Here is a 25,927-nt window from a genome sequence, read left to right on the forward strand (position 1 = left end):
CAGTCCTCACAGACTGACGGTTTAATTATCTGTTCTAGGACCTTCCCTGGTTGCCTGGTATCAATCTCAAGCTCACCGGTCGGTAGTTTTTCCTGTTTTTGAAGATGGGGACAACATTTGCCCCCCTCCAGTCTGCAGGAACCTCTCCTGTTCTCCAAGAATCCTCAGAGCTCTAGATGAAGGCTCTGAGCTTACATCCCCAAGCTCCTTCAGTACCTTGGATGAAAGTTCAGTCAGGGATATAGTGCAGTCCAGCCCTGGCTCCTAGCAAGACTCAGCCACGCTTGCTCAGGAAACATTTCTCTTCTCCTGACCAAGTATCAGTCTGATAACAGACCAATATGTTTGCTTTGTAGGCTTTGCTAGTACCTCTAAATCGGACCATCAGAACTTGGCAGAATGCAAAAGGATTCCTTCCGATCTCTTGGAGGCTTCATGAGAGCCCAGATGGATGAGCAAGACTCAGCTGACCCTGAAGCGGGAGGAGGCCCTGCCCTCCAAGCTGGGAGCAGTGGGAGATTATGGGAAAACTCAGAGCAGAAGATCCCAGGTGAGGAGGACACCCTCTGCTCAGAGGTGCAGAGCCAGCAGTTGACACAGTCCGGCTCTCAGGAGACCAAAGGACCCCGAGAGGCTTGCGGCCGACTCCACCACCTTGACTGTCAGTGGCTGAAGCCAGAAAGTCATACGAAAGCTCAGGTGCTGGACCTGGTGATCTTGGAGCAGTTCCTGGCTGTCCTTCCGCTGGAGATGGAGAGCTGGGTGAGGGAATGTGGAGCGGAGACCACTTCCCAGGCTGTAGCCCTGGCTGAAGGTTTCCTCCTGAGTCAGGCAGAGGAGAGAAAGCAAGCAGAGCAGCAGGTGAGAGAGACTTTCCTCTGGAAACTCCCAAGGGGCTCCAGGCAAGACAGGGAGCCTTCCAAGATGCTCTCCTAACGGCTCGCCCTCTTTGGAGAAGCAAGGGATGAGATCTGCTCCCCTAAAGTGTTTGCTCCGATCTTTCCTTTTCTAATCCTTCTCCCCATTCTCTGTTTTAAATCCTTGTTACTCTTTTAGGAAAAGGGTCTCTTTGCGGAAATGGGCCTGGATTCCTGTGAGGCAGAAAAGACTCCGTTGGACGCCAGAGGGAGGCCACTGGGTAAGGAGGAACTCGTCTTTCTTCTTATTCTGTGGATCTTGAAACTAATCTTTGGGTTCTGTTCACATTTGGGGGGGAGGCACTTGGGGCCAAAAGCCCAAAGGAGGGCAGATGTATTTTGAAGAACAAAAATTTGAAATGGGTACAATGTCAAAATGCACTCAACAAGCAAGACCTTTTCCATGGCACATCTATGGCACTTATCTCCAAGTGCCGAACCTCTAGTTATAGGTAGGTAGCCGTGTTGGTCTGCCGTAGCTGAAACAAAATAAAAAAATCCCTTCCAGTATCACCTTAGAGACCAACTAAGTTTGTTATTGGTATGAGCTTTCATGTGCATGCACACTTCTTCAGTTACACTGAAACAGACTTCTGAAAGAGACTTCTGTTTCAGTGTATCTGAAGAAGTGAGAGACGCAGGAGCTGATGGCTTGCCATTGACTTTTGTCTTTTGCAGGTGAGAGATGGATGCCCCCCAGACCTCCTCATCCATCTTTTCATGAGAACGGAGGAGAAGCAGCAGCTGTGGAAACAGATCTGGTATGGGGAAAGAGCTTTGTGGGGAAAGAGTCAGAGGAGTGGGGCAGCCAGGGAGCCTCTGGGCCGGAAAGAATTTCTCCTCCTCTTGGCTTCTGTCAAAGCCTCGGTCCTGAACAAAGATGGACAATGCCATTCGAGAAGCTCTATGTACTGACAGGAATGAACAGCCATCTCTCCTTAGCTGGGCTTCGGAATGTCACTATTTTTATGATTTATCAGTAGCTGCAGTTATATTTCTATAGTGATCGTTAGATGCCAAAATCTAATCAGGCTTTTAAGCAGTTGAGAAGCCATAGCAAACAGTGGCCAGGATTCACCTCAGCAGCCCCATCAGCTGTACAAGGGGATTCCCCTCCTACCTTTTTTATAAAATAATATTTATTACTTTTAAACCTTACAAAAAGGAGAAAAGAAAAGAAAAGAAAAAAGCAAAAGCAAAAGAAAGAAAAAACAATACAATTCAATATATAAACAATACGCGACACAACATTAACACAAAGATGGACAATGCCATTCAAGAAGGTTTATGTGCTGACAGGAATGGACAGCCATCTCTCCTTAACTGGGCTTCGGAATGTCACTATTTTTATGATTTATCAGTAGCTGCAGCTATATTTCTATATTGATCTAATCAGGCTTCTAAGCAGTTGAGAAGCTTCCAAGAAGTTGAGAAGCCATAACAAACCGTGGCCGGGATTCACCTCAGCAGCCCCATCAGCTGTAGAAGGGGAATCCCCCTCCTCCCCCTCTCTGTGCCCCCATGAGCCCCTTGAAGTTGGCTGTAGGGCAGAGGGAGGGTCCCATCGCCCCCCAAGCATCGCACAGCAGGAGTAGAGAAGGGATCGTTCTGTCTGGCAGACAGGAATACTTCCACAGACAGAATAATTTGAAGAACAGCATGCGGAGTTCCACCCATTCACACAAAGATTAATATCCATCATTTAAAATGCACAGTAAAATAAATAAACTGAAATGCTAAAATAAGCATCCAGACCTAAAACGTGCAGCAAAATAATCCCATTAAAACAACACAACAATGAATGGGCAGAAAACAACTGAGGAATGTGTAGTAGATAATCTTTATGCTGTCTCAGAAGAGGACCTTTTTCCTTTTCCTTCAGGGTCCTCTGTGCTTTGAAGATGTCGCTGTGTATTTCACCGAGGAGGAGTGGGCGTTGCTGGATCCTGACCAGAGAGCTCTGCATAAGGAAGTCATGGAGGAGAATCGTAGGATTGTGGATTCTCTCAGTAAGGATTCCTGCTGGACTTTAATATATGTTTTGAAATACACCCACCCACCCCTGTGAGAATCCTGCAATATTTTGATGGCGCTTGACAGCATCTGGGATTCTCCTTCCCCACAGCTCACCTTGAATCTACTGTTTTGTCTGCAAATATTCTTGCCCCACATATGCCTTTTTAAACCATGACCAGGCTGGTCTGAGCTGCCCAGACCTTCTTGAATGTAACCTTCCATGTGTTGGCAGAAGTAGCAGCTTCTGTGAGGTTTTCTGCTTTTGCTTCTGTCACTTTCTGGTTGACCAAAGAGACAACTGGCCTTGCAGATGGAGGAGATTCCATGATTAGGCCAAACAAGATCTTTCCCGGAAGATGCCAGGCTGTTTGAATCTCAGGTTCCCATCAATCTGTGTGTCATTGAGAGTCAACAAAGGCAGTGAACCCTGTAGTAAGACCTCAGATCTAACTTCCTTACGTTCTTCATCTATCACAAACTTTCATTAGCAGTCTTCCATAATTTGGGGCTCCATTTCTTCCTGAGGCTCTAATCAGTTTCTCTCTTTGATGCAGGTGCTGATGGATTGGAAATTATGAACAAGGGGAACCGTGACAACATTCACACAGTGGGGAAGTTGTATAAATATTTGGAGTGTGGAGAGAGTTATAGTCTGAGCTCCCATTCTACTTCCCATAAAATATATCCTATTGGGAAAAATCGTTATCGGTACTTGGAAGATGGGAAGACGGTTCGTCAGAAGACATTTCTCACTTTCCCTAAAAGAACTCACAGCAGGGAGAAACCCCATCAGTGTTTGGAATGTGGGAAGAGCTTCAGTCGGAAGGACCATCTCATATCCCATCAAAGTATTCATACAGGGGAGAAACCATATCAGTGCTTAGAATGTGGGAAGAGCTTCAGTCGGAAGGACCATCTCATATGCCATCAAAGAAGTCATACAGGGGAGAAACCATACAAGTGCTTAGAATGTGAAAAAAGCTTCAAACTGAAGAGACATCTCACTTATCATCAAGCAATTCACAATCGGGAGAGACCATATCAGTGCTTGGAGTGTGGGAAGAGCTTCAGTTGGAAGGACCGTCTCATATACCATCAAAGGATTCATATAGGGGAGAAGCCATATAAATGCTTTGAATGTGGAAGGGGCTTCAGGAAAAGGGTCCATCTCACTTCCCATCAAAGTATTCATACAGGGGAGAAACCATATCAGTGCTTGGAATGTGGGAAGAGCTTCAGTCGGAAGGACCATCTCATATCCCATCAAAGTATTCATACAGGGGAGAAACCATATCAGTGCTTAGAATGTGGGAAGAGCTTCAGTCGGAAGGACTGTCTCATATCCCATCAAAGTATTCATACAGGGGAGAAACCATATCAGTGCTTGGAATGTGGAAAGAATTTTAGTCGGAAGGGTACCCTTACTTCACATGAAAGAATTCACAGAGGAGAGAAACCATATAAATGCTTTGAATGTGGAAGGGGCTTCGTTAGGGGCTGCCAGCTCACTTCCCATCAAACAATTCACACTGGGGAGATACCCCATCAGTGCTTAGAATGTGGGAAGAGCTTCACTAGCAAGAATGGTTTCACTTCTCATCAAAGAATTCATACAGGGGAGAAACCGTATCAGTGCTTGGAATGTGGAAAGAGCTTCAGTCACAGGCCGGGTCTCACTTCCCATCAAAGAATTCATACAGGGGAGAAACCGTATCAGTGCTTGGAATGTGGAAAGAGCTTCAGGCAGAAAGCTAAGCTCACAGATCATCAAATAATTCATACAGGGGAGAAACTATATCAGTGCTTGGAATGTGGAAAGAGCTTCAGTAGGAAGAGAAGTCTCACTTGCCATCAAAGAAGGCATACAAGGTATGAACCCTATAAATGCTAGGAGTGTGGAAAGAGCTTTAGTCGCAAGGATAGACTTACTTCCCATCAAAGAATTCATATAGAGGAGAAGCCATATAAATGCTTTGAATGTGGAAGGGGCTTCATTAAGGGCTGCCAGCTCACTTCCCATCAAAGAATTCATACAGGGGGGAAACCCTATAAGTGCTTGGAATGTGGAAAGGGCTTCAGGCGGAAAGCTAAGCTCACAGATCATCAAAGAATTCATACAGGGGAGAAACCATATCAGTGCTTGGAATGTGGAAAGAGCTTCAGTCAAAAGCATAATCTCATAGCCCATCAAAGAATTCATACAGGGGAGAAACCCCATCAGTGCTTAGAATGTGGGAAAAGCTTTAATCGCAAAAATAGTCTCACTTCCCATCAAAGAATTCATACAGGGGAGAAACCATATCAGTGCTTGGAATGTGGGAAGAACTTTAGTCGCAAGGATAGACTCACTTCCCATCAAAGAATTCATATAGAGGAGAAACCATATCAGTGCTTAGAATGTGGGAAGAGCTTCAGACGGAAGGACCATCTCATACCCCATCAAAGAATTCATACAGGGGAGAAACCATATCAGTGCTTGGAATGTGGAAAGAATTTTAGTCGGAAGGATACCCTTATTTCACATGAAAGAATTCACCGTGTGGAGAAACCATATCAGTGCTTAGAATGAGGGAAGAGCTTTAGTCGACAGAATAGTCTCACTTCCCATCAAAGAATTCGTACAGGGGAGAAGCCATATCAATGCTTGGAATGTGGAAAGAGCTTCAGTCAGAAGGATACCCTTACTTCCCATCAAACAATTCACCGTGAGGAGAGACCATATCAGTGCTTGGAATGTGGAAAGAGCTTCAAATGGAAGAAAAGTCTCACTTTCCATCAAGGAACTCACAGCAGGGAGAATCATGGTATTTGAAGATGGGTCTCCTATGTCCTCTCAATCTCCTCTTTTCTGGGCTAAGCCTACCCAGCTCCTTCTCTCGTTCCTTAAAAGGCTTGGTTTCCAAATGCTTGATTATATTGTTCACCCTTCTCTGCACAGATTCCAACTTCTCAATATCCTCCTTTGATTGTGACATCCAGAATTGAGCACAGGACTCCAGGTGTGGTCTGACCAAGGTAGAAAGGAACATAGCATTACTTCCCATGACCTGGACATTAGACGTCTGTTGAGATAGCCTGAAATAGCATTACCTTATTTTGCTACTGACTCACCTTGTTGACTCACGTTAAGCTTTTGGTGTCCTAAGAGCCTTAGATCCTTTTCACATATGCTGCTGGCAAACTGTTAGGATATTTCCGTTCCACCTTAAAAGGGAGCAGGATGTTTTGTATAACAGCCTGCGTAAGTTCCTGTCTCACAGGATGTTTATGCTATATGTTCCTTTCGTTTTCTGTCTGTCTTGCCTGAGCAGTCGGAGGAGACGGTCATGATTTCTTTGTTCTGACCAATGCCTAATAAACTGGAAATATGCAGTTCTGCTCTCATGCTGTGCAACTTCTGTTGTGTGAATTCTGCTGAAAGAGTGTGCTCTAAGCCAGAGGCTTAGTGTCGCTGAATTGCTGATATTGCCTGACTACGGGAGGTCGATGGATCGTCCGGCATCCGAGCTTGGGGCCTCAGATGGATCTTATCTCCCTGGCAGTATCCCAACAACAGGTTTCGGGCCCAGATTCACGGCACTTGCAGGAGAGTAAGACTGCGACAGACTGCTGAAAGGTATGTGTGGGAAAAGCGAAAGAAGAGGCTTTTCTGTTGCCGCGGCAGCGTCTTTGATGTCCGGCTGGCCTAATTGGCCTGGGAGCCGAGCCAAGCAGGCTTCGTGATTTATGGGTGCCAAGATAAGGGGTCTCTGAAGTGAAGAAGACTCACGGCTGACGTTAAAAGCTGGAATGGAGTTTTTCCAAGCCTCTGAAGCTGCTGAGTGTCCTAAATTAAATCGGGACAATTATGAGACCTGGGCAAGATGGTGTGAGAGTTTGCTGCGTCAGTTTGGAGTCTGGCATACTGTATTTGAGCCCACTCCAGTTCCTCGGACAGAGAAATGGCAGGGCCAGGATTCGAAGGCCATGGATATTATTGTCTTATCCGTCTCTCTGGAGGAAATAAAGACGCTTGCTGGAAATCTCACGGCACGTGACATGTGGGATGCTTTGAAAAAGGCCCACCAGCCAATAATCCCAGCCCAGTGTTTGAATGCATCGGAGGTCCTGGCTGTTTCCCAGAATGCGAGTGAATGCAGAGATGCCGAGGGCACCGGTTGCAAGCTGCAGGGGGAGCTGACTGTGATGTCATCCCAGGCAGCATTCCAGCCTCCAGGGGGAGCCAAAGCGTTGGCAGCTGTGAAGTGCTGGAACTGTGGGAACCAAGGTCATACTCAGAAGTTTTGTCGAAAGGCTGGAAACAAACAAAGGAAAAAGCCTGCAGGTGGCCCGAAGCAGAAGGGGAGTGGAAAGCCAGGGAAGAACACGGCTTTGTTTGCTGGCACAGCTCCACCAAAGGCTAAAGGCAAGTCTGATGGCCAGGAGCAGGGGGGCAAGCTGCAAAAGCCCACGCTGGTGGAAAACAAGGTTTTGTTTGCCAGCAAATCTGCTTCGAAGGGGAAGGCCAGGTTTATTGTTGACTCAGGTTGCACGCGCCATCTCAGCAAAGACCGCCATCTGTTTGTCTCCTTCACACCTCAAGATGGAGAGGTCCAGCTGGCTGATGGAAGGACTTTGCAAGCTACAGGAGTTGGAACTGTGAAACTTGCAAGTCTGAATACGACCATTAGCAATGTACTTTTTGTTCCAGGAGCTGCGGACAATTTGCTTAGTGTCCCACAGCTCAATGGGCGTGGTTTTGAAATTACCTTCAAGAGGACTGTCTGTGTCATCAGAAAAGGCAAAGAGGACATTTTGCATGCAAAGTTGTTGGATGGTTTGTTCTGTCTAACTTATGATGATGTTCCTGTTATATCTAATGCTGATACTTGTTGTGTTGCACAAACTAACAAGGTTCTTCATGCAGGTTGCATTCATGATGCACATCGAAGATTTTGTCACCTCTCTTGGCAAGCGCTAGCCAAGATGCCTGAGTTGGTTGAAGGTTTGGACATCAAACCTTGTAAATTTCACATGAAATGTGTATCTTGTGCAGAGAACAAGGTGAAGGTTGCTCCAAAAGGCAAGGAGTCTAGCAGGCAGGCTTCCAAACCCTACCAGTTAGTTCATGCAGACCTGGTAGGTACTCTAGCGCCCTCTTTGGGAGGAGCAAGGTACTTCATGGTTCTAATTGATTCTTTTTCCAGGTACATTCATGTGTTTATGCTCGAGCAGAAATCGCAAGCATTTCCTAAGTTCAAGGCATTCTGTGCTTGGTTGGAGAATGCTCATGGTAAACGTATTGGCTGTCTGTTTACTGATCGGGGCGGGGAGTTCACTTCTCAGCAGTTTGAAGCTTTCCTGACTGAGAAGGGAATCCAGCATGACTTGTCGACGCCTAGATCGCCATGGATGAATGGGCTTGCGGAGAGAGCAAATCAAACGTTGCTGCAAGGAATAAAAACCTTGTTGCATGATGCCAACCTCCCTGAGAAGTTTTGGGGGGAAGCTCTCTCGAATTTTGTTTATACTTTTAACCGCAGACTGTCATCACCTATTGGCTGCACTCCCTATGAGAAAATGTTTGGTAAGCAGCCTAATGTCAAACACATGAGAATCTTTGGTTCTGACATGTGGGTACACACCCCACAAAGCAACAAGCTTGGGAAGCGTGGGGCACATGGTTTGTTCATGGGGTACGATAAAGGTGCATACAGAGTATGGATGACTAACTCAAAATCCATAAAGTTCACAAGGAGTGTTGAGTACAATCCTAAGTGGGGGGAAAATGTGGGAATTTTCCAGAGTTACCCAGAGGAGGATGAAGGTGATGTGAAGAAAGCGGATCATGCTGAGAAAGATGAGGAAACTGAGGATGATGATGATGATGATGATGATGATGATGATCAGAGTTCGGATTCCAGTTCAGTGGGCGGCGCTGCTGCTGCTGTCAGTGACAGTGATGACACAGCAGACTACAAGAGCGCAAAGGCCTCAGTCAGACCATCTGATGCGTCTGACAATGAACTGGAGGAACCACTGTTCACCATTGGTCATTTTTCTCCTAAGAAAGAGGAGATGAGTCCAGAAGACTTGCGTCTGGTTCGCAGGTCTGAAAGGGCGACCAAAGGCAAACCTCCAAAGAGATTTGCTGATGAGTTTGCTAAGACGGCAACTGCTGTTCTTAGTAGCTCAGAGAAGGTGTGGGAACCTTCAAGCTTCAAAGAGGTCCAGGAGTTAACCTCTAAAGATGCTGAGCCTTGGCTTAATGCCATGAAGGCTGAAGTTGATTCCTTGAACAGGAACCAAACTTGGGAACTGGTACCGGTAGTCCCAGGGATGAGACTGGTTGGCAGCAAATGGGTCTTCAAGGCCAAGACAGACCAGAATGGCAAGGTTGTCAGACACAAAGCCAGATTGGTTGCCAGAGGTTTTTCACAGGTACCAGGGCAGGATTACCACGAGACCTACTCACCCACGGTCAAATATGAGAGCATTCGGCTAATGCTCAAGATCGCTGCGGAGGAGAAACTGCATGTTTCCCATCATGACATTAATACAGCTTTTTTGTACGGGATTTTGAACGAGGAGCTGTACATGCTTCCACCTGACGGGATGCAGATACAGAAGGGAATGGTCTGTAAACTGCGGAAATCCTTATATGGTCTCAAGCAGAGTGCCAGGTGTTGGAACACAAAACTCACTGAAACGTTGCTTTCTCTAGGTTTTCACCAGGGCAAAGCTGATCCGTGTGTGTTTGTCAAGGAGGAGGGGCAAAACAAACTGTATTGTTTATGTTTTGTTGATGATCTTCTGATGTTTTGGAAGAATCAGGCTTTCTACCAAAGCACCCTAGCTCAGCTGAAGGAGCACTTTGACATGAAGGATCTTGGTGAGGTATCCAACTATCTTTCTCTGCAGGTGGAGAGGGACCAAGCAGGTAATTTTCTGGTACACCAAACACAGAAAATTGCTGATGTATTAACCAGGTTGAATTTGGTTGATGCAAACCCAGCAGACACACCGATGGTGACAGGTTACCAGGTAGACAGTACTGCTGAAGCGTTTTCTGACACAACGCTGTACAGATGCATTCTAGGCAAGTTGAATTTCATTGCTAGATGTTCAAGACCTGACATTGCTGTAAGCACTAACCTGCTTAGCAGACATGCTAACAATCCTACTGTTCAGGATTGGAAAGCTCTGAAGCGCATAGCCCGGTATTTGAAAGGGACTATGCACTACAGGCTGAGGTTTACCAGTCAGAAGACTGGAGGTCTTGAAATCTTTGCAGATGCAAGTTTTGGAAGTGACACCACGGATGGTACAAGCACTTCTGGAGTATGCTACGTGTACAACCACTGCCTGTTTGACTGGTTGTGCAAAAAGCAGACGACAGTTAGCCTAAGTTCCTGTGAAGCAGAACTCAATGCTCTGTCATTTTCACTCATGGATTGTGAATGGTTGATGCAACTGTTTAAGGACATTGGGGTTTCTGTGAAATGTCCTATACAAGTGTATCAAGACAATAGATCTTGTTTGGCTTTGCTGAACTCAGAGAGTTGCAAGCAAAGGACCAAGTACTTGCAGATTAAGCTACATCGAGCAAGAGAGTGTATTCAGAAAGGACTCATTCAAGTGTCCTACATGCCAGGAAATGAAATTCCTGCTGATCTGTTGTCTAAGGTTGTTAACAGAGAACAACTTAAGGTTTACGTACAAAGGTTGCAATTGGGTTGAACCACAGGTACTACAGGTTACACGGAAAGGGGGAGGATGTTAGGATATTTCCGTTCCACCTTAAAAGGGAGCAGGATGTTTTGTATAACAGCCTGCGTAAGTTCCTGTCTCACAGGATGTTTATGCTATATGTTCCTTTCGTTTTCTGTCTGTCTTGCCTGAGCAGTCGGAGGAGACGGTCATGATTTCTTTGTTCTGACCAATGCCTAATAAACTGGAAATATGCAGTTCTGCTCTCATGCTGTGCAACTTCTGTTGTGTGAATTCTGCTGAAAGAGTGTGCTCTAAGCCAGAGGCTTAGTGTCGCTGAATTGCTGATATTGCCTGACTACGGGAGGTCGATGGATCGTCCGGCATCCGAGCTTGGGGCCTCAGATGGATCTTATCTCCCTGGCAGTATCCCAACGTGGTGTTTTACATAGAATCATAGAATTGTATTTTTTTTAAACTTTTAATAAATTTTTATTCAATACGCGTTAAAATACATACATAATCACGACAAAAGAAAATACAAAAGAGAAAAACAAATACATCTATCCAAGGAAAAGCAATTAGAGAATATTTTGTCTCTTTTCATATTTACAGTTATTTATACCTCTGTAAAATGCTATTCATGATAACACAGTGAAATGAAATGTAAGATATCAGAATAAAGAAAAAGGGAACAAAAGGAGAATAAAAAAGTAAAAAAAACAGGTCATATATTGTAATGGTTATATGGGGTTGCTCGTGCGTAAGTTGCCGCCACTCCTGGCTAGGTTGCCTGGTTAAACCTTTTCCTGGCTGGACAGCCCTTCACTTTGTGGCTGTTCAGTCGCTAGCAGAATCCGTCAGTGGGCGTTTCTTGAACTTCTTCCAGCAAAGAAGTTCTTTGACGCCAAGTCTACGCCTACTTTCCCTTCGCGGAAGTCTTCTGCGCAGGGTGGGTGTGGGTAGCGGAGGACCTGTGCTCTCCCCGCTGGTCTCCGGCAAAGAGTCCTGGAGCCCCCTCTCCGATTCCCCCATCCGCCCCCCTTTATCCCTGGTGTTACGCTGATTTCCTTCCCCAGCTGATGAGTTCCCTCTCTCCCTGCTGGGCCCTTCTCCGGCATCGCTTGGGAGCCTTGCCTCCACTTCTGGCTCCGATGTCAGTTCCCTGACATCCACCTCCCCCCCAGGACCCCCTCCACCCCTGGCCCGACCTTTTGACCCAACTTCGTCCCTTTCCTCGGCCGACGATGCGGGGAATCCCCGGAAGGAGCTGTCGCCATCCTCTGAGGATTCAAACTCCGCTTCCCACCCGCTCCGATCTCTTCCCGTGGGGTGGCCCTCCCAGTCCGATTCTTCTTCCTCTGACGCCTCTCCTCCCTCCTCTTCGGAGGCAGGAAAACCCACAAAATCCTATTCATCATCTGTGGTTCCAAATTGCGCCTCCCAGAATCTCGCTAGTGGTTTGGGTTTATCTGGGAACAGGCTGTGGAACTCCTCCATAAGATACCCATCATTGATAGCCTCCGCGGGGACCCACGTGTTTTCTGACTCGGGTTCTCCCTCCCAAGCTACCAAGTACTCCACCTGGCGCCCTCGCCATCTTGAATCGAGTATTTCCATGGCTCGGTTGTGGTGTTCCCTCTCCTCTACCTGCGGGTAGGTGGTGACTTCTCCCTCTCGCCCTGGGAATTCCCGCCCCTCCCTGTACGGTGAGAGTAGGGACCTATGGAACACTGGGTGTATTTTCATGCTGTCCGGCAACTTGAGCTTGAATGCCACGGGGTTCACCTGCTGTGTTACCTCAAAAGGAGTACGCTACAACAGCAGCAAGAATACTTATTGCAAAGTATTGGAAGACACAAGATCTACCCACTTTGGAAGAATGGCAGATGAAGGTGATGGACTATATGGGATTGGCAGAAATGGCTGGCAGAATCCGAGACCAGGGAGAAGAGTCGGTGGAAGAAGATTGGAAGAAATTTAAAGACTATCTACAGAAATATTGTAAAATTAATGAATGTTAGAATGATGTTGGATTGAAATTAAGTGGTTTGCAGCTGTAATGCTTTAAGAGAATATGAAAAAAAAAAGGATTATAAATAGATAATAATATAATGGTAAGGATTTGCTGAACCAACAATTTGTGGTGGAATACAAAAAAGGGAGGTACGAGGAGGTCCAGGAAACAAGTTAAAGGAAAATAAGCAATTGAAAATTTATGTGTTTTTAATTATTTTTATTCTGTATTTTTGTTATTTATCTGTTTTTTTTCTTTTTCACTTTATTGTAATACTTTAAAAAATCTTAATAAATATCTTATTTTTAAAAAAAAAGGTCCCAGCCGCCTTGGCCGCAACTTCTTGCACCCTCCCTTAAAAGGTAACCCTTGGGTTGACAACCACACCCGGTCTCCCACCCGTATGGTCTCCCCTTCCCGACGGTGCTTGTCTGCCTGCCTCTTGTAAATTTCCTTGGCCCGTTCCAAGTTCATCTTAAGTTGCTGGTGCAAGGCCTCCATTTCTTCCACAAACTGCTCTGCCGCAGGTACGCTCCACCCTTCCTCCCCCCTCCCCGGGAAGGCCCTGGGGTGACACCCATAATTGGCCATGAACGGGCTCATTCCCGTGGACACATGTTCAGCGTTATTGTACGCAAATTCGGCCAGCGCTAGTTTCTCTACCCAATCGTTCTGTCTCTCGCTGACGTAGCAGCGTAGGTATTGCTGGAGTATACTGTTCGCTCTTTCTGCTTGCCCGTTGGTTTCCGGGTGTCTCGCTGTCGAGAAGCCCACCTCGACCTGCACCAAGCTCATGAGCTTCCTCCAGAACCGGGAAGTAAATTGTTTCCCGCGATCCGAGACAACCCTCGAGGGAGCCCATGCAGCCTGAAGATGTGATCTACAAACAACCTGGCTGTTTCCTCTGCCGTTACCGCATGCGAGCAAGCGATGAAATGGCACATTTTTGTTAGCAGGTCGACTACTACCATGACTGCTGTCTTCCCCCTTGACTTGGGCAAATCTGTCATAAAATCTATGGATACCACCTCCCAGGTCTTCCCGGCGTGGGTAAGGGTTCCAGTAACCCTGCGGGTGCAGCCCTCTCCCCCTTTGCCCTCTGGCAGCGGTCGCACCCCCGCACATATTCCCGTACATTCCCTCACCCTTGGCCACCAGAACTGCCTGGTGACAAGCAACATGGTTTTGTGTCGACATAAATGCCCCGCTGTTGGGTTGTCGTGGAGTTGTTTGAGTACCCTTCCCCTCAAGGTCTCCCCCGGTACGTACAGCTCTCCCTTGTAGTACAGTAGCCCTTCCTTTTCCTCAAACCCTCCATGGTTTTCCCTTCCGTCCCGGAGTTCCCTGATTTTTGTTTGAGCGAATTTGTCGTTTCTAGTAAGCCCGGCTAGTTCTCGTTTCCCAACCAACACTCCCCCACACACCCATCGGTTCTCGGGGAACACGTGTCTGACTTCTGGCGGTCCCTCTCCTTCCATGTACTCCGGCTTCCGGGAGAGAGCATCTGCTCTTACGTTTTCCTCTCCCGGCACGTACCGGATCTCGAAGAAAAACTTGGAGAACTCCTGTGCCCATCGAACCTGTCTCTGGTTGAGTACTCGCACAGTCCTCCAGTATTCCAAGTTCTTGTGATCCGTACAAACCTGGATCTTGTGCTGCGCCCCTATTAGCAGATGTCTCCGTCGTTGAAATGCTGCATAAATTGCAAGCAGTTCGCGGTCATACACCATGTAGTTTTGCTCCGACTTGCTCAGCTTCCTCGAGAAAAAGGCACACGGCCTCCAGCCCTGCTGGGCCCCTGGCTGCAATAGTACCGCTCCGATGGCCCGGTCTGACGCGTCGGTCTCCAGCTTCATTGGCTTCTGCAGATCCACGTGCAGGAGCTGCTCTTCCGAAGCGAACGCCTTCTTCAGCCTTTCAAAGGATTGCTGGGCACTTTCTATCCAGACGAACTTCTTTTTGCTATGAGACAATCTGTGATGGGCACTGTCAAGTGGGCGAAGTTCTTGATGAACTTCCGGTAGAAGTTGCTGAACCCTAGGAACCTCTGCACGTCCTTCCGGGTTTTGGGGGTCTTCCATTCCAGCACTGCCTGCACCTTGCTGGGGTCCATAGCTAGGCCCTTGTCTGACAACTTGTACCCCAGAAACTCGACTGGCGTGAAATTGGCATTTTTCCAGTTTGACCCACAACTGGTGCTTCTGCAGTCTCTTTAGCACTTCCCTGACGTCTCTGACATGTTGTTTCTCATTGTCCGAATAGATTAAGACGTCGTCCAAAAAGGCTACGCAGTTCTTGTACAGCAGGGGCCCCAACACGTGGTGCATGAAAGCTTGAAAACAGGCGGAGCCTGACTGTAATCCAAATGGCATAACTAAGTACTCAAAGTCCCCAGGGGGGTGAACATGGTGGTTTTCCATTCGTCCCCCTCCCTCATCCTAATCAAATTGTACGCTCCCCTGAGGTCCAGCTTGGTAAAAAATTTCCCCTGCCAGTGTGGGGGTCCTGCCAGTGTGGCTACGTGAAAGGCAATGGTCTCTGTGTGCCTGGAAACCCTCATTCTCATTGGTGGGGTCTGGTGCGTCACTTCCCCTCCCAGAAGTTCTCTGCCATCGATGGTGGTCACTTGCAAGGGAAAATCCAGGGGCAGCAGGTGGAGTTGGTGCTCCAGAGCGAAGTTCTTGCTGAAGAAATTGCAGGAGCTGCCTGAATCTAGCAGCCCCTTCACCTTAACTGGGTGCCCATTCGGGAGTTCTAGCACCACTTCTATGGCTATAGCTGCCTTGGGGGGGTCTGGCTGGGGCACTTCTATTGGTTGCTGGCCTGGCTGCTGTGCCCGCTGATTGGCAGCCAAGCATTGGCGTTTCCCTGCGCCTGCCCCTTTTCCCCCTCCTCCTCACAGCCAGCATCTCCCACCATCCCTTGCCATGCCTTTCTTTGAGGGCAGACCCTGGCAAAATGTCCTGGCCGTTGGCAGAGGAAACACTTCTTGGTGGTTTTCCAATCCTTTCCCTCCCTCTTGCGACCTTCACTGGAGTTTGAAACCTCGCGCGCGCGCGCGCCATCTATTTCCATTGGCTCAGCCGGCTGGGAAGGCTGCCTCGGCATTTCAGGAATGCGGTAGTCATGGCAACGTTCCCCTCTCCCTTCGCGCTTCTCCTGAGCCCGCGCTTCCTGTATTACTCCTATTGCAAGCACAGCCTTGGTCAGCTGATCCATCGACTGCGGGCGGGGCGCGCGGGAAAGCTCGTCCTTCACCGTTGGGGACAACCCCTCCTCAAACAACATTTGAATGGGTTCAGAGTCCAGATCCCACCCGAGCCGGTGGATCAGCATCGCAAAACGCGACCAGTGGTCTCTAACTGATTGGCTCCCCTGCTTGCACCCCATCAATTCCCGTCGAGTCACATTTCGCTGCACTTCACTGGAATACATTGCATCCATCGCTCCAAAAAATTTCCTATGGTCCTTCAAGGCAGCATTTTGCGTCGCCATTAGGGGCCTGATCCATTCCCGGGCCCCATCCTGTAGATGCCTGACAATATAGGCTACCCTTTCCCCATCATCAGCAAAGTCATTATGCTGCAGTTCCAAAGCGTACTCTATTTCCGTTCGGAACGAGTTATAGTCCTGGGGCTTCCCCCCAAACTTGTGCACCAGTCCCGGTACCTTCCTTGCGACAGGGGTGGGTCTGACCTGTGCATCCTGATTCCGCCTTTCGTCTAGCCGCGCCGTCAACAGGGCCACATGCTGTTCCAAATCTCGGTTCCTCTCCACCAGATTTTGCACTCCAGCTGCTTGCTCCGTGGCGCCGGCTCCTCCAGTTTGGCTCATGGTGCTGCCTGCCTGTCGCTGTGCACAAGCAACGTCAGGGACTGACGGATTGCTGTAATGGTTATATGGGGTTGCTTGTGCGTAAGTTGCCGCCACTCCTGGCTAGGTTGCCTGGTTAAACCTTTTCCTGGCTGGACAGCCCTTCACTTCGTGGCTGTTTCAGTCGCTAGCAGAATCCGTCAGTGGGCGTTTCTTGAACTTCTTCCAGCAAAGAAGTTCTTTGACACCAAGTCTACGTCTACTTTCCCTGCGCGGAAGTCTTCTGCACAGGGTGGGTGTGGGTAGCGGAGGACCTGTGCTCTCCCCGCTGGTCTCCGGCGAAGAGTCCTGGAGCCCCCTCTCCGATTCCCCCATCCGCCCCCCTTTATCCCTGGTGTTACGCTGATTTCCTTTCCCAGCTGATGAGTTCCCTCTATCCCTGCTGGGCCTTTCTCCGGCATCGCTTGGGAGCCTTGCCTCCACTTCTGGCTCCGATGTCAGTTCCCTGACATATAGGGTTTTTTTTTTAAAGTAGATAAGTACTCACAATACATAGCCATTTCCCATCTATATTTACATTCAATTGTATAATTTCGTCTTGTCCTTATCTACCTTAAACAAATTGTTTCTTTTGAAAGGAAAAAGAAAAAGAAAAGAAAAGAAAAAAACGACTTCCACTGTTTACCTCACGCGTTTTTAACAATCCGTTCTTCAGAGCCTCTGTTCTTCATATTTTCCCTTTGGGTTTCCTTAATGTCTCACTTTGTATCTTTTTTTATATTACGCACAAGATTATTCTAAACACAACCAGATTTTTGTAGTTGAGCCCTGATTTTGTAAATAATCATTTAAACACTCCCATTGCTTCATAACCATAGTTTTGGATTTTCTCCTTATTATATCTGTCAATTTTGCTAATTCCAGGTACTCGCAAAGTTTCCCCAACCATTCTCTTTTCGTTGGGATGCTTTCCTCTTTCCAGTTACTAGCAATCAAATTTCTTGCCGCTGTTGTCGCGTATAGAAATAAGTTAATTTTCTCTTTGGGGATATCTTTATCTAAGATTCCTAATAAATATGCCTCTGCCTTTTTTTTATGTGATGTCCTTATCAATTTTTTTATTTCGTCATGGATCATGTCCCAAAAGATTTTAATCTTTGGGCATGTCCACCACATGTGATATAATGTACCTTTTGTTCTGTTACATTTCCAACATTTGTCGTTGTTCCTTTTATTTATTTTTGACAATCTGTCAGGGGTTAGCTACCATCTGTGGTGCATTTTTCTGAAATTCTCCCTTAATAAATCACAAGCAGTAAAATTTACATTTTCCTCCCGAAAAGTTTTCCATCTTTCCAGATCTATCTCATATCCCAAATCGTGCTCCCATTTTAACATGTTTTCCCCTTTCGTCTCTTGTTCTAGGGTGGTTTTCATTAATAGTCTATACATTTTTGCAAGTATTTTTTTGATCGCTCTGTAGTATTTCCTTTTCTAATTTTGAGGTTTTATTTTCAAATCCCCCCCCCCTTTTTATGTCTTTTTCATAAGTTGCTTTTAATTGATAATATTGTAACCAATTTATTCTAAATGTTTGTAATTGTTTGTAAGTTTTTAATTTAATATTTCCATCGGCTTCCTCTAATATTTCCTTATATGTTGGCCAAGTCTCTTTTACATTACTCTTTAATGTTGTAGTTGCTTTCACTGGCGAAACCCATTGGGGAGTTTTCTCAATAATTTTTCCTTTTGTTCTTTCCCAGACATCCAATAGAGCCTTTCTTACTATGTGGTTTGTAAATTTTTTGTGTTGTTCTTTTTTATCATAGAATAAGTAGCCGCGTGTCAGGGAACTGTCATCTGAGACGAAGGAGGTGAAAGGGCTCATGGAGGGTGAGAGAGACCACTCAGCGGAGGAGGGGACCAGCAGGGGGAGAAGTGGAGTTACAAGGGAAAGTGAGTCGGAGGGAGGGCTCAGAGATACTTCAAGCGAGAACAGTGGAGAGGTTTCAGGACCTCCCGTAGGAACACCCACTCCTCGGCGGAAACTGTCACGCCGAGAGTCCAGAAGACGCGTTTCCGTTAAGGAGCTTTTATGCTGGAAGAAGTTCCGTAAACGCCCACTGTCCGATTCAACGAGCGATTGATGGAGCCATGCTTAAGGAGCTCCATCACAGACAGAGGTTTGGGAACTTAGCCAAACTCTGAGGGATCAGGATTTTACGCACAAGCAGCTCACCATCCCATCACAGCAATCGGACAGTCCCTGAAAGCAGCTTGTGCAGAGAGGCATCATGAGCAACCCAGCCGGAGCCGGAGGAGCAGCAGGAGCTGGAGAAGGTCCAACTCTGGAAGAAAGGTACAGAGTTTTGGAACTCCAGCTAGCAATGCAAACGGCGAGGCTAGAAGAAAGGAGGGCGCAGGATGCAGAAAAGGCAAAAGGCGCTACACTAGCAAGAAAGATGCCAGGAATGGTGCAGAAGTTTGGGGGGGACCCCAGGAACTACCAAGCCTTTAGGACAGAGATGCAGTATGCTCTCGAACTGCAGTTTAACGACTTTCCCGATGAGGCATCGCGAGTGGCGTTTGTGATTGGCCATCTCGAAGGGGGGGCAAGAGACTGGGTCCGGCCCCTGATGGCAGGGAATAGTGACATGCTGAAGGACGCGAGGAAGTTTTTTCGCGCCATGGATTTGATGTTTTCCAGCGAGATTGAACAGGGACTGGTGCGCAGACAATTGATGGCTTGCAAACAGGGGAGCCGATCGGTTCGTGAGTACTGGACTGAGTTTACAATGTTGATACATAAATTGGGGTGGGACCTATCGGCGGAACCCATTCAAATGCTCTTTGAAGAGGGGCTTTCTTCGGCGGTGAAAGACGAACTTTCCCGGGCGCCCAGGGCGGAGTCTATGGACCAGCTGACCAAATCAGCGCTGACCATTGGAGCGCGCCAGGAGGCAAGAGCCTTGGAGAAGCGGGAGGGGAAAGGAGAGCGTTGGAGGGATTTCCGCATTCCAGAGATTCCAGAACCCAGTTTCCCGCCCGGAGAGCCGATGGAAGTTGGAACAGCGCGCGCGCGCGCAGTTTCAAATCCCAGTGAAGGGAGGAAGAAGGAGGGAAAGAGCGCCAAGAAATGTTACCTCTGCCAGCAGCCAGGTCACTTTGCCAGAGTCTGCCCGCAAAGAAAGGAATGGCAAGGGATGGCGGGAGCTGTTGGGGGGAAGGAGGAGGAAGTCCAGGAGCCAGTAAAAGCCAACGCCTGTCTGCCTCTGTCAGGGCACTGCAGACAGGCCAAGGAGCAGTAAAAGTGCCCACTCCGGAACCTCCAAGACCAGCTCTAGTAATAGAGGTGCTGCTAGAGCTGGCAAACGGATACCCACTAAAGACCAAGGCGCTGTTGGACTCAGGCAGCTCCTGTAATTTTATGAGCAAGGAGTTTGCAGCTGAACACCAGATACAGACACTCCCTTTAAGCAACCCCCTGCAGGTCACCACGATCGATGGGAGGGAGCTGTTGGGGGGAGAAGTTAGCCTACAGACCGTCCCAATGGTTATGAGGGTGGCAAGGCACACTGAAAGGATAGCGTTCAATGTAGCCACCCTGGGAGGGGCGCCAGTCATTTTGGGAATGAGCTGGCTAGCGTTGCATGACCCGCTAGTGGGCTGGCATCAGAGAGTGGTCTCCTTTGGGTCAGCACATTGCCTGGAACACTGCAAAGAGGGAAAGGTGCCAGAAGGGGCAAAAGCCTCCCTAGCAGGGATGGAAGTGGCGGACAAAGGGAAGGTGCCCAAACAATACGCTGACCTGAGCAAGGTCTTCAGCGAAAGGGAAGCAGATAAACTACCACCGCATAGAGACTTTGACTGCCAAATTAACCTGGTCCCTGGGGCCCAGCTCCCCGTGGGCAAGCTGTACGCCATGTCAGACAGGGAAATGCAGGAGTTGAGGGAGTTTATTGACAAAAACCTGAAGAGAGGTTTCATCAGAGAGTCCAGAGCGGTGGGGGGCAGCCCAGTGTTTTTTGTGGACAAAAAAAACACGGATAAACCGAGATTGATCGTGGACTACCGGCGGCTAAATGCCGTGTCAGAACCAGTGACTTTCCCCATGCCCAGGATTGATGACATTTTGACCAGGGTGAGGAAGGGAAAGATATTCACGAAACTGGACCTGAGAGGAGCGTACAACCTGATACGAATAAAGAAGGGGGATGAATGGAAGACAACGATGTTCACCCCCCTAGGGGCTTTCGAATATCTCGTTATGCCCTTTGGATTACAAGCAGGCTCCGCCTGTTTTCAATCGCTCATGAACCATGTACTGGGACCTTTGCTCTACAAGAATTGCGTGGCCTTCCTCGATGACGTGCTGATATATTCAGAGAATGAGGAGCAGCACGTAAAGGATGTCAGGGAAGTGCTGAGCCAGCTGCAAGCAAACCAGTTGTGGGTGAAATTGGAGAAGTGTCAGTTCCACGCCAAGGAGGTGGATTTCCTGGGGTACCGCTTATCAGACAAGGGATTAGCCATGGATCCAGGCAAGGTACAGGCGGTGCTGGAATGGAAGACACCGAAAACGAAAAAAGATGTGCAAAGGTTCTTAGGGTTTGGGAACTTTTACCGTAAATTCATCAAGAACTTTGCCCACTTAACGGCTCCCATCACGGACTGTCTAAGCAGCAAGAAGAAATTCGTTTGGACGGCGGAGGCGGAGCACGCTTTTGAGGAATTGAAAAAGGCATTCGCTTCGGAAGAACAGCTCCTGCATGTGGATTTACAAAAACCCATGAGAGTGGAAACTGATGCCTCAGACCGGGCGGTGGGGGCGGTGCTGCTTCAGCCAGGGAGCAATAAGTCGGAATGGAGACCGTGTGCCTTCTTTTCGCGTAAGCTGAACAAATCCGAGAGGAATTACACGGTATATGACCGAGAACTACTCGCCATTCACGAAGCGTTCCGGAGATGGAGACACTTACTAATTGGCGCACAGCATAAGGTGCAAGTGTGTACGGACCACAAGAATTTGGAGTATTGGAGAACGGCACGAGTGCTCAACCAACGACAAGTGAGATGGGCCCAGGAGTTCTCCAAATTCCATTTTGAAATCTGCTATGTGCCAGGTCCAGAAAACATCAGAGCGGACGCTCTCTCTCGCAAACCTGAATATTTGGAGGGGGAGGGAGCGCCAGAAGAGAGACATATTATCCCAGAGGACCACTGGGTGTGTGGTGCGGCCTGGGTGGGACAAAGAGAACTGGTAGAGGGAACGGTAAATGATGAGTACGCCCAGGAGAAGCTCAGAGGTTTAAGGAGAGAGGGAGAAGACCCCGGAGGTTTTGAAGAAAGAAACGGGGCATTGTATTACAAAGGGGCGCTATATATACCCGAAGGGGAATTGAGGGGGAGAGTACTCAAACAGCTGCACGACAATCCCACAGCGGGGCATTTTGGGCAACACAAGACCATGTGGTTGGTGACCAGGGAGTTTTGGTGGCCCAAGGTGAGGGAGGATGTACGGGAGTATGTGAGAAGGTGTGACCAATGCCAGAGAGCCAAAGGAGAAAGGCGGGCACCAGCGGGGTTATTAGAACCGTTACCCACACCAGAACGACCGTGGGAGGCGGTGTCGATAGATTTTATGACTGATCTGCCCAAATCCCAGGGGGAAACCGCCATACTAGTCGTGGTAGACCAGTTAACTAAGATGGGTCACTTTGTAGCTTGCTCACATGCAGTCACGGCGGAAGAGACAGCAAAATTGTTTGTAGAACATATTTTTAGGCTGCATGGCGCCCCCTTGAGGCTGGTTTCCGACAGAGGGAAACAGTTCACGTCCAGATTCTGGAGGAAGCTTATGAGCTTGTTGCACGTAGAGGTCAACTTTTCGACTGCCAGGCACCCTGAGACCAATGGGCAGGCGGAGAGGGCAAACGGTATCCTTCAACAATACCTGAGGTGTTATGTCAATGACAGAGAAAACGATTGGGTCGAAAAGTTGGCACTAGCGGAATTTGCTTACAATAATGCAGAGAATGTGTCCACAGGGATGAGCCCCTTTTTGGCTAATTATGGGTGCCACCCCAGGGCGTTTCCAGGGGAAGGAGGAGAGAGATGGAGTGTTCCGGCCGCTGAACTTTTTGTAGAAGAAATGGAAGCGATCCATCGTCAACTCCAACACAACTTAGAAAGGGCCAAAGAAGAATATAAGAGGCAGGCAGACAAGAGCAGAAGGGAAGGTGAAACAATTAGGGTGGGGAGTCGGGTCTGGCTATCAACCCAAGGGTTGCCGTTCAAGGGGAGTTGCAAGAAATTGAGACCCAAAAGATTGGGACCATTTGAGGTCATCCAACAGGTCAACCCAGTGGCTTTCAGACTCCGGTTACCGAACCACATGAAACTGCACCCAGTATTCCACAGGTCATTACTGTCACCATACAGGGGGGAAGGTGAAGGGGTGTCCACACGGGGGCCAGCCATAGAAGAAAGGGAAAGCCGCAACTATGTGGCGGAAATCATCGACTCCAGGTGGAAGGGTAATCAGGTGGAGTATTTGGTCGCGTGGGAAGGGGAACCGGAGTCGGAAAACACCTGGGTGAAGGCAGAGGAGGTCCATGACGAGGTCTTGATCGAAACGTTCCACCAAAGGTTCCCCAGGAAACCTCAGACAGTAGCGAGGTTCCGGAGGGAGTACTTTGGCACCACCGACGATGAGGAGGAACTGGAGGGATTCAGGGAATCGGAGTTGGAAGGGGGTACAGACTCCGAGGAGGAGGAGTACTTGGAAACCGGGAACAGCAAAAGGTGGAGGGAAGTGTTCGAAACTTCGGAAGATGAGGGAGGTTCCTTCAGGGGTTTTGCTCCCTCGCCTCCCGCAGAGGAGGGGAGGGAAGGGGGCGAAGGGGGCCCTAGAGGGGAGGTGGATGTCAGGGAACTGTCATCTGAGACGAAGGAGGTGAAAGGGCTCATGGAGGGTGAGAGAGACCACTCAGCGGAGGAGGGGACCAGCAGGGGGAGAAGTGGAGTTACAAGGGAAAGTGAGTCGGAGGGAGGGCTCAGAGATACTTCAAGCGAGAACAGTGGAGAGGTTTCAGGACCTCCCGTAGGAACACCCACTCCTCGGCGGAAACTGTCACGCCGAGAGTCCAGAAGACGCGTTTCCGTTAAGGAGCTTTTATGCTGGAAGAAGTTCCGTAAACGCCCACTGTCCGATTCAACGAGCGATTGATGGAGCCATGCTTAAGGAGCTCCATCACAGACAGAGGTTTGGGAACTTAGCCAAACTCTGAGGGATCAGGATTTTACGCACAAGCAGCTCACCATCCCATCACACCGCGCCATCCATATATTTTGTCCCAGCCCTCTAACGTTAGGACTTCATTATCTTTTAATAATATCCATTTTTTTATCCAGCACCAACACGCTGCCTCAAAATACTTCCTTAAATCTATGATTCTATGAATATTACATAGAATCATAGAATTGCAGAGGTCTAATGGTCTTAGTGGACCACAAGCTGAACATGAGTCAACCGTCTGATGGCATCCAGCATGGAATGTGTCCCTCCGTTTTTCAGCATTTTTAGTAGTTTAGCAGTCTCTGCTCTTTGAGGAAGGTGGAGTGGATGTCTGAAACTCAATGTCAAACTGAAACTCAATCCAGTTAAGACTCAGGCAGTTAGTGGGTGGTGCCCTAGACCAGATGGCTGGGAGATGGCCAGCTCTTAAAAAATTTAAATTGGTTTTACATAAAGTTATACACAATAACTGTAACCTTTCCGAAACATAAACAGTAACAAGGTTCTTTCAGACCTTCCCCCACATGGGTTCCAGTTCTAAAGATGTTCTCTTTTCCCTTTTCCCCGCATCTTTTACCATTATCCATCTATTATGTAACCATAGTAACCAAAGTTCAGTTCACATTACAAGTGTCCTTGTATCCCTGCCCATGATTTTAACTGTCTACAGTGGTCTTTCAAGCATACAGTAAAATTATTCCAGTCTTTTAAAAATACTTGTTCTTCCTGGTTTCTGATCTTTCCCCTTAGTCTCGCCATTTCTGCGCATTCCATCAGTTTGGTCTGCCGCTCTTCTTTAGTCGGTACTTCACCTTCTTTCCATCTCTGGGCCAAAAACATTCTGCCGTCGTTGCGTACATAAACAGTCTCTTATATTCTTTGGTAATGCATCACATATTATAACAGAAAAGCCTCTGGTTTTCTGACAAAGGGTGAGGGGAGAGACTCCATCAGGCAAGGCCTCCTTCCACCTGCCTTGCCCAACCCTCTGCTTCTCAATGTGTATTGTATTGTTTTGTGTACTGTGGCTTGCCGTTATAGTTTAGATATTATTGTAACCGTTGAGTGGATTTCGTTTAACTTTTATATGTTATCATTATGTTATACTATTCTAAGTAATAGTTGAACGTTGCTATTTTGATGTAGGCTGCCAATTTTAAAGTTATGTATTATTATCACATTTTTCCATTGCATTAGATTGTTAGAAGATGTACATCTTCTGTTTCTTCAGGTTGTAAACCGCCTGGAGTATTGTAAGATAGAAAGACAGTATACAAATTAAAATTGATCATGTTGATGATGACAAAGGTTTTCTTAAACGCTTTCTTCAACTCAGTATATATCATTTCCCAAAACGCTTTTACCACTCCACAGGACCACCACATATGATAAAAGGTTCTATACATTTGAGCTGGTTCTATACATTTTTGCAGGGTTACGTACCAACAGTACATCATTTTCATATAGTTTTCTTTCAACAAACAGCAAGCCGTAAACTTCAAATCCTCATTCCATGACTTTTCCCATGATAAAAATTGTATATTATAACCAAAGTCTCTTGCCCATCACTGATCTAACTTCATCATTTTTAGTATACCATTCTAGGGAGATGGCCTGCTCTTGATGGGGTTACACTTCCTCTGAAGGAGCAGCTTCATAGCTTGGGGGTCCTCCTGGATCCTTTGCTGTCACTCAAGACTCAGGTGGCCTCCGTGGCCCAGAGTGCCTTCCATCAGCTTTGGCTGGTGGCCCAACTACGCCTCTGTCTGGACAGGGATCACCTAACTACTGCTGTTTATGCTCTGGCAACCTCAAGGTTAGCTTACTGCAATGCGTTACACGTTGGGCTGCCTCTGAAGACGGTTCGGAAACTGCAGCTGGTGCAGAATTCAGCGGCCAGGTTGCTCACCGGAGCAAGACGGTTTGAACATATTATACCAATCCTGGTCCGACAGCACTGGCTGCCAATTCAGTGTGCTGGTTTTGACCTATTAAGCCTTAAACAGCTGAGGACCGGAATTCCTCAAGGACCGCCTCTCTCCATATGAACCTACCCGGACCCTGAGATCATCTGAGGCCCTTCTTCATGTCCCTCCTCTCTGAGAGGTCCAGAGGGCGGCAGCACAGGAACGGGGCCTTCTCTGCAGTGGCTCCCCATATGAAGAATGCTCTCCCCAG

At 47.9% G+C, this 25,927-nt stretch overlaps 1 protein-coding gene across 1 annotated transcript; it reads left to right on the forward strand.

Moving 5' to 3' along the window:
- The first annotated feature begins 237 nt into the window (after positions 1-237).
- Positions 238-24,038, forward strand: LOC310758585 (uncharacterized protein). The gene is made up of 7 exons (XM_083605264.1): positions 238-861; positions 1,057-1,138; positions 1,596-1,678; positions 2,800-2,926; positions 3,488-4,313; positions 4,651-6,130; positions 23,925-24,038. Exons 1-6 carry the CDS (start codon positions 400-402, stop codon positions 4,706-4,708), a joined length of 1,638 nt encoding a protein of 545 aa, XP_083461390.1. The 5' UTR covers positions 238-399; the 3' UTR covers positions 4,709-6,130; positions 23,925-24,038.
- Positions 24,039-25,927: the final 1,889 nt, after the last annotated feature.

Source organism: Podarcis filfolensis (genome assembly GCF_964270895.1).
Source record: "Podarcis filfolensis genome assembly, chromosome: 3".
Classification (NCBI taxonomy): Eukaryota; Metazoa; Chordata; class Lepidosauria; order Squamata; family Lacertidae; genus Podarcis; species Podarcis filfolensis.